Source organism: Globicephala melas, chromosome 9, assembly GCF_963455315.2.
Source record: "Globicephala melas chromosome 9, mGloMel1.2, whole genome shotgun sequence".
NCBI classification, from domain to species: domain Eukaryota; kingdom Metazoa; phylum Chordata; class Mammalia; order Artiodactyla; family Delphinidae; genus Globicephala; species Globicephala melas.
The window spans coordinates 98,528,818-98,541,922 of NC_083322.1; the positions used below are offsets into that span (position 1 = coordinate 98,528,818).

At 58.9% G+C, this 13,105-nt stretch overlaps 1 protein-coding gene across 9 annotated transcripts; it reads left to right on the forward strand.

Annotated features, from left to right (window-relative positions):
* The first annotated feature begins 453 nt into the window (after positions 1–453).
* On the forward strand, positions 454–12,794 carry DBNL (drebrin like). Of its 9 annotated transcripts, none has more exons than XM_030871291.2 (13): positions 454–611; positions 4,142–4,197; positions 6,103–6,215; positions 6,827–6,901; positions 7,905–8,051; positions 8,845–8,922; positions 9,233–9,384; positions 9,492–9,540; positions 9,947–10,040; positions 10,641–10,736; positions 10,815–10,951; positions 11,185–11,281; positions 11,763–12,794. In XM_030871291.2, exons 1-13 carry the CDS (start codon positions 529–531, stop codon positions 11,900–11,902), a joined length of 1,317 nt encoding a protein of 438 aa, XP_030727151.1. In that variant the 5' UTR covers positions 454–528; the 3' UTR covers positions 11,903–12,794. The 9 variants fall into 9 exon arrangements, with proteins under 9 accessions (XP_030727151.1, XP_030727155.1, XP_060160894.1 ...); XM_030871295.2 differs by having other exon boundaries at positions 10,839–10,951; XM_060304911.1 differs by having other exon boundaries at positions 9,965–10,040.
* The last annotated feature ends 311 nt before the right edge of the window (positions 12,795–13,105 follow it).

Below are 13,105 nucleotides of genomic sequence, written 5' to 3' on the forward strand. Positions count from 1 at the left end.
GTTTGTGGCAGTGTGACCATCACTTAGTGTTCATTTTTATTCTTCTCATTAACTCATGCCTGCTTCATTCATAGATAAAATTTCTTTTGAGGGTCCACACAGAGGATCGGGGTATCCCGTGCCTGTCATGAATCCAGCATTCTCAAGCAAGTGCTTTAACTGCAACAAGAGTTTAAGAATAAAATGCACGGTGCTCCGTGAGTACAGCGAACAGGGGGCTGGGTGGGGTCCCTCCGCCGGACCCACAAGGCGCGCCCGGGCTCGGCGGGGCAGAGCACGGGGACGCGCAGAAGGCCGCGCCCTCCCTCCACCCCCTCGTCCAGCTGTCTGCAGACCGCGACCCGCACGCGGGCCCCAACTCCCCAGCAGCCCTCTATTCGCCTAGCCAGCACTCGCCCGCTCACCCGTGCCCCGCCTGCACCGCTTCCGCTTCCGGCTGTCGGGGCGGGGCTTCCGGCCGACGGGCGGGGCGTCGGGCTGCCCGGGCCCGGAAGCGGCGGCGGAGGCGCGGGCGCCGCAGTGTCGGCCATGGCTGTGAACCTGAGCCGGAACGGTCCGGCGCTGCAGGAGGCCTACGAGCAAGTGGTCAACGGGAAGTCCCCGACCGACTGGTGGGCGCCGAGGCGGCCAGGGGCGGGCCGGGGGCGGGCCGGGAGCGGGCTGGGGCCAGGGGGCGCGGAGCCCTGTCTGCCCCGCACCTGCGCCACACCCCGGGGGGGTGGCGGTCCCCACCCTGTCACCCCTTGCCCCACCGTGCGTGGGCAGGTTAAACCCGGCGTGGGGGTCCGGTGAGTCCCCAGCCCTTTCCCTCCGCTGGCCACCGGTCTCGGCCGTACGGGCCTCGTTGATGCATCCTGTACCTGGCTGTGCTTGAGGGCTTCGCCAGGTTCTCCTTTCTTGCCCGGGGACTTCCGTGGACAAAGGGGCCCTCCACAGCCCTCCTTGAGAAAGCGGAAGCTACGCCCGGCTTCTTCCAAACTCTGTGTTCAGGGATGGCCCTCTGAGGGTGGTCTGGCAGCCTTGCTTTGGAGATGTCAAGCAGGAAGGTGGAGGGGTTTAAGTCCCTGGTTCCCTGTGAATGTGTATTCGAGAACCTCCCTTTCTCCAAGAAGAATATACTTCATATTCCTGAGCTATGGGGAGATGAAGGAAAGGACGATGCTGGTTATGTGTTTGGGAAAAGGTCCCATCTTCCGTCCACCTCCCAGTGACATCCTTTCCTAGGTTGTCGGTGTTAGGGGCTTTATAGTACTGGAAGCCTGGATCTGAAGTCTCTGGGAGAGTCCTGGGCAGCCCACACATAGGGCCTGCTGTCTGTCCTGCAGCTAGGGTTGTTTTTTGCATGGTAATTCTCTGTTATCTTCCTTTTTGCTTAAAGTGTGTTCACTGACCAGTTTTGAGAACTTGTACTTCCAAAAACTATGCTGAGTACGATCGAGTGAGGTGACCAGCTTTTGGGTTGGGAGCCTTTTCCCATTGCCAAGGGAGGGGCCCGCTGGGCGTGGCTGAGCTACTGTGGCTCTCTCCACTTGTCAGGTGCTACTGCTTTCTCGTGTCTACTTTCCCTAGTGCCCAGCACAGAGTGGCTTTTGTACAGTGCACTGTTGTGACACTGAGGGCATTGTTGCCTTGCCATTCCTTTACCCCCAAGCCTTTTAGGGAAGAGCTTCAGGACACCAGCTGCCTGGGTCTGCAGAATCTCTGGGGCCACGTCGATGTGGGCAGGTCTCCATTCACTAGCTGAAAAAATATCTAGATCCGTGTCACTTCCCTGCTTAAGCTCTGCAGTGGCTTCCTGTTGCATCATAAACACAGCCTGGACTCTTTGCCATGGCCGACAGGCTCCTGACTGCCCCTCCTGTTTACCGTGCTGTGGTCACACCTGTTTACCACCACTCTAGCTTTCTTTCTTTTCCTTAAACTTGCAAAGCAGTTTTCTCCTCATAGCTCTTGTTCTTTCTGCTTCCTCCGCATGGAGCGCCTTTCCACATCATCCTAGGGGGCTCCCCAAACTTCATTTCTCAGCTCTGATGTTGCCTTTTTGGAGAGGCCTTTCTGGATTCCTGTCTCCCTGGCTGCCGTACATTTTCCCATCTCCCTGGTTGACTGCCTTTAGGCATGCACCAGACAGCCTCACTGGTTTTCTTGTCACCTTTGCTCTTCACCAGAAAGGGTGGGGTGGTCCCCATCTCTGTCCCTGATGTAGGGGTACTGAGAGCGGTGTGGAAAAAGTGGCAGAGGATATCAGAGCAAGAACAGGTGGTCTCCAGTTCGGCGGGTCATAACATGTTTCTCATGCAGAGTGGGTGCCCCGGGCCAGGCCCTGGAGCCAGGTGGGCTGGAGAGCAGCCACAGCATCAACTCTCCATACGGCTCTTTCTCCTGGTTCCCCCAGGTGGTTTTTCCCCTAGCTTGTGGCATGTTTGCTCAGTTCCTGCTCCCACTGCACTATCTGACAGTATCTGGGGGGGGGGGGGGGGGGGGGGGTGTGTGTGTGTGTGTGTGTGTGTGTGTGTGTGTGTGTGTGTGTGTGTGTGTGTGTGTGTGTGTGTGTGTGCGCGCGCGCGCGCGCGCGCGCGCTATGTGCCTGCACAAGCCAACACACCATTTTTTTTTTCATGTCGGTTTGAAAGAAGGGTTGTTTGATTGAATGTGGTATGAGCCTCTGAACCGGGAACATTCAGGAAGGTGGCTTAGGCTGGAGCCCAGGGTGGAGGGGAATGAAGTCAGAGGGGTAGGTGGCAGGCACGGAGCGTGGCCTTTGCTAGCTGCTGGATCCCTTCTTGGAAAAGCTAAGCTGAGCAGCCATCTCCGTTTCTTGCTGCTTGTCCGGGGCCCCTGTCTTGTGCAGCCAGGGGCTTCTTTCCTCCGGGAGGAAGGCTGGTCAGGACTCTGGCCACCAGAGGCTGGATGTCTGCCACCACCCAATCTTCCTTTTCCCTGTTTTTCTGAGTGTTTCTCTCCTTCTGCACTCTCTCCTCTGCTGGGAAGCAGTGGTTCTTTCCTGGCAGTCTGTCCTCCCTCCCAGCCAGATCTCTGGACCTGGGTCTAATTTCTTCTGACTTTCTCAGGCTTAAGCAGCTCTGCCCAGTGGCATTAGTGAGGCCCTGGGGAAGCTGAGTGGACGTTGACATGGTTCCTGTCAGGCTGTTGACCCTGGAGCTTCTGTCTGGCGCGCCTCAGCAGGCCTGTGCCGTGGAGCGTGGGGTGATGATACCCCAGACCGGGTTTTGCCTTTGACTTGCTGTCTGATGGATTAGCACCCTCACCCTGTGGTCTGCCAGCACTCCCTGGAGCTGGGCTGCTGCAGAGTTCATGCAGATGTCTGGGCTTCATGTGGACTGCACAGAAGCCACCTCTTCTAAAATGTTCTCTTTGAGTGACCTTTGTTCTGGTCAAGGGACCTTCCGTGGCCCAGATTTAATACAATTTACCATAATTTATAAGGCCACATCTTTACCAGAGTTCTTATGAATAATTAGGCTTACAGGAGAAGGGCGGTGTGACCCAGGGTCACCTGTGGAGACCTAAGGCTCTGCTAGATACAGCACGTGCCCAGCCAGGGAGCCTGTCTTGTGAGGAGCCTGACTGCGTGTTGAGTCATGGCCCCTGTGGTTTCCGGTGCCATATGCAACCGATAAAAGCCTGTGTGTGCTGGAAGGGCCTCAGGCCAGACAGACCTGCTCCAGCAACCCTTGAGGCTTCCCGGAAGACCACAGGTATACACAGGGTCATTGGAAATGCTCGTATTTCTCCTTCCTGCTTCTCCTTGGGGTGCTTTGGTTTCAGGAATATGCAGGTATCTTTTGTTTGTTCAAATGCACACACGTGGTAGCTAGGTGGGTGTTTCACACGTAAACGTGTAGAAGGTTGCCATAAAACTTCACAGCTTAGTTTTCTTCCGAGTGGATGTATGCTCCCCGTCTCCATAGGCTTGTCCTCACAACAGGCCGGCTGCAGCTGAGAAGGCTCAGCTCTGGGAGGCCCAGCGGCCTACTGAGGTCCCGCCTTGTAGTTCAGAGTGGGGTCTGGGTCAGCCTACAGGGCTACTGCCAGGCTGAGCTCTTTGGGGCGCAGCGTGAAGCCTTGGTGGGCACAGTGAGGGCAGATGGTGGTAGAGCCTGTTTGTGTTTTGTTTCAGGGCCCTCTTTACCTATGAAGGCAACAGCAATGACATCCGTGTGGCTGGCACTGGGGGTGAGTATGATAAGTGAGGAAGCAGATGGGCTCTTATGGACCATCAGGAGGCAGAAGCCCGGGAGGGAGGGTGAGGCGCGTGGAGGGGAGGGAGTCGTGACGTCACTGCTCCATCTCTGCTGGCATTTCAGCCGCCACAGCGGGAGGAAGGGCACTCAGGGTGCACAGGTGTCCCCTGCGTGTGGCGTGACTACAGTGACACCTCCCCTGGCTAAGGGTGAGCCTCCCCCACGTCAGTTTCATTCAATGTTCAGGAATTCCCTGGTGCCCTGATCGGGCCGGCTGCAGCCAGCCAGGCAGGACAGAGGCTCCCACTGAGCAGTGTGGGCCCCCTGGCACTCACAGCTCCTCCTGGCCAGCTTTGGGTTTCAGATGTTTCTAAGTGAAAATACCTTCTCCTTGGCTTTCTCTGCCTGGTGGTGCGAGGCAGCGCTGCTCTCTGTCTGTGTTGTAGTTGGAAGAGCTGAGATGGGAGATAGGCCAGCCCACTCCAGCTTGCAGGCAGCCCAAGGCCGGGCCTGTGCTGCATCCTTAGCCCTGGGCTGCAGCTGGGAGGGTAACAGTCCCACAGAGCTGGGTGCTCGTGGTGGAGGAGAAGGTGCGGACACATCCTTCCCTCTGTCCTCTTCCTGCTGGGCACACCCTTACCCAGGAGAGGTCACATCAGTGCACATTGGTCCACTGGGACAGGGTGACCTGGAAAAGTGCTACTCAAATACGGGATGATAGGAAGTGCCTCGGGAAGAACAGGCTCTTGGCCAGTGCTGGGCAGAGGGGTAGAAACTGCAGGCCCCCCACCTGATACCCCTAACTCCTCGTTCCCAAGGCCAGCTCACCTGACCTGAGTGACACGGCTTCACTGTTCAGTGCATGTTCACCAGCATGTTCTCTGCTTGCCCCATGAATGGTTCTGGTGACTTGTTGGTAGAAAACGTCTCCCTCTTTCGAGTGCCTCTCCTTAGTGGTCCTCTTTCTAGAAGGACTGCCACTGACAGTGGTCTCAGGTGCAGTGTGATGCCATAGGGGACTGAGAATTGCAGAGCTCAGCTGAGTTTCATACCACCATCCTCAGTGGTATTCACAGGCTCTACTGTAAGAGCCCAGAGCAGGGCCTCAGGACTGCCCCAGGTTCCCTGGAGCCCTGTAGCTAAAATACCTGATCCAGGTCCTTCTCACGGTCTGAGGAGGTTTGGGACACCTGATGAGAACCCAAAACTCTAGTACATGCTGGGGCTCACAGCCTGAGTGTCAGGGGAGAACGGCATAGGGTGGTTCATTTCTATGCCCCATCACTCCCTTATCCCCACTCAGAGAGTCTAAGAGCTGAGGCCCTATATGGCGGAGAGTTAACATCTGCTTGGGACCCTCTGGGTGGCCCTGGAGTCTGAGCAGACGTGGGTAAGGGCAGGGTGACTCACATCAGGCCCTGTTATTCCAGGGCGGTTTGTGGAGTCCAGGCAATGGTAAAATTGTTGCAGAGCCCCTCCATTTGGAGGTCTGGTGCCTGCCTGGTTTGTAGCGTAAATGACATTTTTACTTCCAGAATTACGTGTGGGTTTACAGGAGTGGTTTTTAGACTAGTGTGGCTTAAAAAATCACCTGAGGTGCCTTTCCTTCCTCCCTCCCTCCCTCCCTCCCTTCCTTCCTTTGTCTTCATTGCCTCTTAGGGGCTTCTCTTGTTGTGGTGAGCGGGGCTGAGGTGCTTTTCACAAATGTAGATCCTGGGTCCCATCCAGTTCTCATAAGTCAGCTTAGTGCAGGTAGTCCTAGGAATCTGGTTCAGACGCAGATGGGGCTGAGAACCCTGGTTTAGAGGCAGCTGGGGTTCCCTTTCCTGATGGACTAGGTGCCAGGGTGGGCGTGGGGTGCCTGGCCTGCCCCTGACTCTCCTTGTGACTGCTGCAGAGGGGGGCCTGGAGGAAATGGTGGAGGAGCTCAACAGTGGGAAGGTGATGTACGCCTTCTGCAGAGTGAAGGACCCAAACTCCGGCCTGCCCAAGTTTGTCCTCATCAACTGGGTATGTGGAACTTGAGGGCTTCTGAGTTCTCACCTAGGTGTGACCTGGAAAAACTCCCTTTTCTTCCTTTGTGCTTTGCCTTTTGTGAGTGGAGTGGAAGAGGACCTGACTTTAGAACAGCTTGAATCTGGTGAATGAACAGAATAGTGGATTAATTCAGTGTGGCCCAAAGAATACCTAGGGCCTTGCTAGTGCAGAATTCACTGTTCCAGCCCAGAACTACTCCTGTGAATGGACTACACACAATCACAGGGCACTCATGTTCTTGTCCCCTTCAGGGTAGTCATCCTGAGGGAACAGAGTGCCTGGATTAGGGCTGGGAGGGCACTGGGAGTATAGGACAGGGGCTCTAGTGAAGTGGAGCCCCCTGGGTGGGGACTAGGGAATTCTAAGGCAACGCCCCACAGTGGACGCTGGTGACCGTCCTGCTCCAGGAACCTCCCTGACTCGGAGGTATGGGGGCTCACCGTGTCCTCTGCTTTGGGGTTGTGGTTTGCTTTTTCCCGGGACACAGGGAAACTGCTGAGTCCCTGGAGTGGGCAGTGGCTTTGCGGGGAGACCTGGGTCACACCGAGGAATTGGCGGGTCATGCTGGGTGTGCTGTGTTGCAGACCGGCGAGGGTGTGAATGACGTGCGGAAGGGAGCGTGCGCCAACCACGTCAGCACCATGGCCAGCTTCCTGAAGGTGAGGGCTGCTCTGTACAGGGCCTCACAGAGTTCACCAGGTCCCTAGGTTCCAGGGTGTGAGTGAGCGGGAATCACAGCCAGAGTCGGAAGTGTGCCTCACGTCCCGATGATCTGTCTGGACTTCAGGGCGTAGCCAGAGGCTGCTCTCGTCTTGCCCAGGAGGTAGCCAGAACCACCTGCAAGCTGGCTTCAGCGGGAAGGAAGGACGAAGGACCTTGAGGAGGCCCTGCTGGAGCTGGTCTTGGGGCGGGGCTCGGCCTTGGGCTGCATTTGTTTTATAAGTACAAACTTCTAGCAGTACTAGGAGGATTTGGACGAGAAGGAAAGCTGCTTCTGCTCGCAACCTCAACGTGCATGTTCCCTTTAACGCGTTCTTTCTGGTCCATTTCTGCACGTATTTATTTCAGTCATCATATAATGGAACCTTGTTTAACTTCAAAAGCATTTTGTATCAAAAAGCGTTTGTTGTTCACTTGTCAGCTTACTCTTTGCATTTCTTTGGTTACTGGCAAGGAGGCTCAGGACTTTGTTTTCTGGTTCTGCCAACGCTTCTTCAGATACACCTCAGTTTCTCCATCTAGGAGCTGAAAGAGGAGGTCCCAAGCTTATTGGTATTTAGTAACAACAAGGTCATAGTTGTAACTTCTCAAGAAGAAATCAGTAACTTGCTTTTTGTAGAAAATGTGTTTGTTTCCAGATGACTTTGAAGGTTGGATTTCATTCACTAGAAAGAAGCCCTTTAATGCCGGGGCTGTCTTACAGCGGCACAGAACAGGCCACACCGTGGAGGGCAGGGGCCTCCCACGCAGGCTGGGACAAGAGCGATGGGTTTCCCTCAGCTGGTTTTTCTGAGGCCTCGGGACGAGCGTGCCTTGGTTCCTGGCAGGGTCTCCCGACCCTGAGCGCGGTGCAGCTGTTGCGCTGTGCAGGCCGAGGTGTGCGGCCTGTCTTCTCCTGGGATTGCAATGCTGCTTCTTCATTAAGTGTCGCTCCTGCTGCAGGGGGCCCACGTGACCGTCAACGCCAGGGCCGAGGAGGACGTGGAGCCCGAGTGGATCATGCAGAAGGTGGCCAGGGCCTCTGGGGCCAACTACACCTTCCACGGAGAGAGCAGCCGCTTCCATGACACGGGCCCCCAGGCCCCGGTGGTGAGTGCTGTGTGGGCCTGAGGTGGCCGGGCAGGAGCGCGCGGTTCTAGCTGTGGACCGATTGGGCCCGCCCTCAGCGCTTTCTCCCTCGGGGGCTGGGCTCCCCCTGCCTGGCTTCCGGTCCTGGAGCCGGACTGAGGTGCAGATGGTGACCCCGAGCCTGACAGGAGCAAGAGCTGCCTGCTGGTGAGGTGCGTGCTGGTGGGCATGAGGCGTGGCCTTTGACCCTGCCTGGTAGTTCCAGAGCCTCTTGTGTGTGCGCAGAGGTTCTCTGCGGGGAAATTCCATCCACCCTCCAGGCCGTGGCCCCAGAGTGTCCTGTGCCGCCCTGGATGGTGGTTGCTTTGGAGAAACTTCTGGTGGTGGACAGGGCAGGCCCCTCTGAGTTGTGGGCAGATGGACGCCTGTGGGCCTGTGGTCCGATGCGGGATGGGAGCTGGGGTTCTTGGAGACCCTGTGGGCGCTGCCATGGCAGTCAGCTGTCTGAGGGCCCCTGTCCAGAGGCCTGCCTCAGAACTGCCCCGCCTCCAGGAATCTCAGGCAGGCCAAGGGGCCTTTCCTGCCTTGGCTTCCATCCACAGGGGCCTGGTGCAGCCAGAGACTCCTCCAGTGTTGTCTGGGGTTGAGCTTCCCCACTTGTGGTTTCCAGGGCCTTTCAGGCCCTCTTGGTATCAGTCTCCTTATGGGCCACCGGGCCAGGCGCCACTCCGCCTGCCGGGTGCCATCCTAACAGTTCTTACCTGCATGCTCTGCTCTGTCGACGACCCTGTAGTGAATTCTCTGTCCGCCTCAGGGCTCTGTGTACCAGAAGACCAACGCCGTGTCTGAGATCAAAAGGGTTGGCAAAGACAGCTTCTGGGCCAAGGCAGAGGTAAGTGCCGCCCAGGGCATGAGGATGAGAGCTGGCATTCGGTCTGGTCCCGTATGCAGCAGACAGGAGGAAGTGGTTTACTCGCTGTGTCTCGGTTTTTCCTACAATAAGCTCCTAGATCAGATGTCCTTGGTAGCACCCATTCGCAGATGGTTGAACTAGGGGTCAGAGGTGTTAGGGAACAAGGCCAGGCAGCGAGTGTTGCTGTAGAGCCCACACTTGACCGCGGCCCGTGCGGGCTGCCTGGGCGGGTCCATGCCGCCGGCAGCGCCGAGGCCGAGGGGGCAGCCGCCTGCGCCTCTCCCCGCAGAAGGAGGAGGAGAACCGCAAGCTGGAGGAGAAGCGGCGGGCGGAGGAGGAGCGGCGGCGGCTGGAGCAGGAGCGCCGAGAGCGGGAGCTGCGTGAGGCCGCCCTCCGGGAGCAGCGCCACCAGCAGCAGGGCGGCGAGCCCGGGCCCCACAGGTGCGGCGGTGCTGCCCCCACCTCCTCTCCCCTCCCGAGGGCTGTCCCCCAGGGCAGGGGAGGGGGGGCTGAGGCCGGGCTGCAGCTTTTGCCTCTGCCCCTCCCAGCAGGAAGTATGAGCAGCAGGAAGTGCTTTCAAGGAGCGGAGAGGAGCAGGTGAGTCTTGAGGGCCAGAGTGATGCGCGCGGGTCCCCGACCAGCTGAGGCTCGTCTGGGACAGGTGCGCAGGCTGCCTGCTGTGAGCCGTGGTGGCCGTGTGGGTCCCTCCAGATGCACACACCCCACCCAGCAGGCCTGAGGGAGGCGCTTACTGGGAGGGGCCTGCAGCCTGCTGGGGCAGATTAGAACGTGGGACACGTGGTGTGTCAGGGCCGTCAGTGGAGAGGAGAGCCAAGGGCAGAAGCTCAGCCCGGCATGGACCTCCGCCTGATGCTGGAAGAGGCCTGTGAGCCCCTCAGCTTTGGTGTTTTGCTTCCTGACCCCCTGCACAGCTGCAGGGAGCCAGGCAGGCCGATGGCTCCCGGATCCTCATTCACTGCCGGCTCCGTGCGCGCTCCTTCAGGAGCCTGTCTGTCCACAGCCAGCACACCCACGGGAGATTTTCAAGCAGAAGGAGAGGGCCGTGTCCACCACGCCCATCTCCAGCCCCCAGCCAGGTGAGACTTTGCTCTGCGCCCAGCTATGAGGCAGGGGAAGGCTGAAGGGGAGCCTGGGGTCCCAGGGCAGGGCCCCCTGACTTAGTGACAGATGTATCAGAAGGTGAAAGGGATGAGTAAGGAGAGCCTGTGCTCATGAGGGTTGCTTCTTGCACGGGAGCCGGGGACCTGGGTGTCCCCTTCCTGCTCTTGACGTGGTGGGACAAGAGGGGCCGTGTGTGGCTCTAGAGTGGACACCCTCCAGCCTCGGCCCTGTAAATCCCCCAACGTTGGGCTGTTAGCTGGGTCTCGGGCCTGCATCAGTCACCTCTCTGGCCCCCAAAGGCTATATCGGACTGCACTGCTGGTCAGCTCTCCAGCACTGCACGTGGCCCCCAAGGGGCTGCTTGGAGTGTGCGATGTGTGTGTGTGTGAGATGTGTGCACAGCGGGTGGTATTCCTGCAGCTGCTGCATGTCCCTGTTCGCTCCCTGTGTGACAGCCACTGTCCCAGAACAGGTCCACCCTCCGGGCAACACAGGGCACAGAAGGGGCAGAGAGGACTCGGCTCTTCCCCCTTCCCAGCAGTGTGATGTCTTCGATGTTTACCGTTGGTTTGCAGGCAAGCTGAGGAGCCCCTTCCTGCAGAAGCAGCTCACCCAACCGGAGACCCCCCTCAGCAGAGAGTCAGTTCACGCCACCTCAAGGCCCAGGGCAGGCAAGGCTCTCGGCTGCCCTGTGGGGAGTTGGGGGTGGGAGGGAGACGTGGCATGTCCTCTACCCTCCCCTGGGTCAGAGTGGGCCGTGTCCTCCCGTGCAGATCCCCGCCAGGAGCCGGTGCCCAGCGCCCCTCCGTGCTTGGTGCCGGCGGAAGAGGAGGCCGTGTACGAGGAGCCCCCAGAGCAGGAGACCCTCTACGAGGAGCCTCCAATGGTGGGTTCTCTGCAGCAGGGCAGATGTGTGAAGGGCCCATGTGCCCGGAAACGCGCTCCTTGGCTGTACGCATGCCGTGGCTCCCTACCTGTGAATTACCTTGTTTAATTTTGGAGCATCCCGTGCCCCGTGTGCCCTCCCCCCAGGTCTGCCGTGAGCTGTGGTCACAGGCAGGGTTGAATCTGGGTAACCACGATCCCAGACTTCTCTTCTTCTTTCCCATCCGTGGGCAGGTGCAGCAGCAAGATACCAGCTCTGAGCGCGTTGACCACTACCCGGGGCTGAGTGGGAAAGGGCTCTGTGCCCGGGCCCTGTATGACTACCAGGCAGGTAACGTGCTGCAGCCCTGCCACCTCAAACCACAGGGCCCAAGATCAGGAGGCAGGATTTGCGGACTCCCTCAAGGGGAGAGCCCCGGGGCGTGTCGGAAGGGAAGGCAGGAGGGTGCGAAGGGAGAGTGGGTGGGTGCCCTGCACAGCTCAGGCCTCCCCACATGCTGCGGGCAGCTACTTGCTGTCCACTGGTGTGAATCCCAGTTGCCCGCCTTGTCCTAGTGCCGGAAAGTGCGACTAGAGAAGAGGGGCCAGGCCTGGATGCCAGTGCCCCTGCTGACCCTGGGTAGAGGCCTCAGGGAGCAGGCTGGTGTGTGGAAGTGCTGTGCTCCAGCCTTTCGCTGGGACAGTGAGCCCAGGGCCGGGCCCCGTAGGAAGGTGTGTGCTGGGGGAGTGGCCCCAGGAGCAGCGTCAGCCCAGGCTGAGGGCCGGCTGGCCCAGGGCCCTCAGCACCGCATCTGGGCTCGCCTTCTTTGCAGCCGACGAGACCGAGATCTCCTTCGACCCCGAGAACCTCATCACGGGCATTGAGGTGATCGACGAAGGCTGGTGGCGCGGCTACGGGCCGGACGGCCACTTTGGCATGTTTCCCGCCAACTACGTGGAGCTAATTGAGTAAAGGGCCCCGACGGCTGGCCGAGGCCAGGGGCTGCGCTTCCCCTCCCCTCCCAGACGCGGCGTGAGGGCTGTGTACGGCACCTTTCTAGGAATGGGGTCCCCCTGATGAGGGCAGGCCCTCGGGCTCCCTCTGGCTTGGGTGGCTCGGCCTCTGTTGCCCCAAATGCAGCAATAACCTGGTGATCTCCAGACGTGCTTCCAGCAGCTTCCCAAGTCCTCCCAACCAGCCTGGTCCTTGACCCCCAACAGAAGACACTGAGCCAAGCCTGCTCAGGGCCAGCCTCTTAGTGACCTCTGCCCAAGGGGTACGGCACTGCCAGTCTGCGGGGGCGGGTCTGAGCAGGGGCGTCTAGAGGTCTTCTTGTGCACTTGCCTTCTTTTCCTTTTCCTCTTGGCTTTAAGGGACAGCGTCTGTAGCTTCAGTGACCCTTGGGAACAGTGAACTTAGAGTTTATGACCAAAGTCAGAGTGGGTCATGACAATTTTGGTAGCAGTCTTTCTGGAACCTGCTCTGTGCTCCCCATTTCTCTGTCCCTCTGCCTGGGCTCTGGGCAGTGGAGATAGGGACAACCAAGCCCCCATCTAGGTATGTGAAGGAAGAGGTGAAAACATCAACAGACACTGCGTGTCCTTCCACATGGCTCACTCTTGTCTGCTGGCCCCGGTGTGCACCTCAGTTGATAGGGTTTAGGGAAAGTAACCATGGTGGCCTGTTCCTACTGTCTTTCCTTCTTTCTGCCGCAGCCTATCCGTGCCTGCTTCTGGAGTAAGAATTGCCCTACACCGGCCCTAGCTCCCATCCCTCCTGTTGTGGCCCTCATGTGTGCACCCTCAGACCTCTGACCAACCCTTAGCCACCTGGAGGAGGCATAAAGGTCAATGTGTGACTGCAAGTCAGCCTCCTGCGTTTCAGTTCTCGGGGAGGGGCCGAGGGCCCCCCGACCCCTGCTTGGGGAGCCTCCTCCCACGCAGGACAGCCAGTGTGCACGTGTGCCTGGAGTGAGGCACCTGCACCCACAGAGCGTCTGGGGAATTAAGCTCTTACGCTTTGGGAGGTGCCAGGTGGAAGCAGCTTGGGGCAGAGGATGCGCCGAGGGGGCTGTCGGCCCAGGTGGTGGCCAATCCCAGTGCCCCCTCCCCACCTGGCTGCAGATGGCGTTTCCTGTCTTAGGCTGAGCTGCAGGCAGGCCTCACCGTGTCCTGA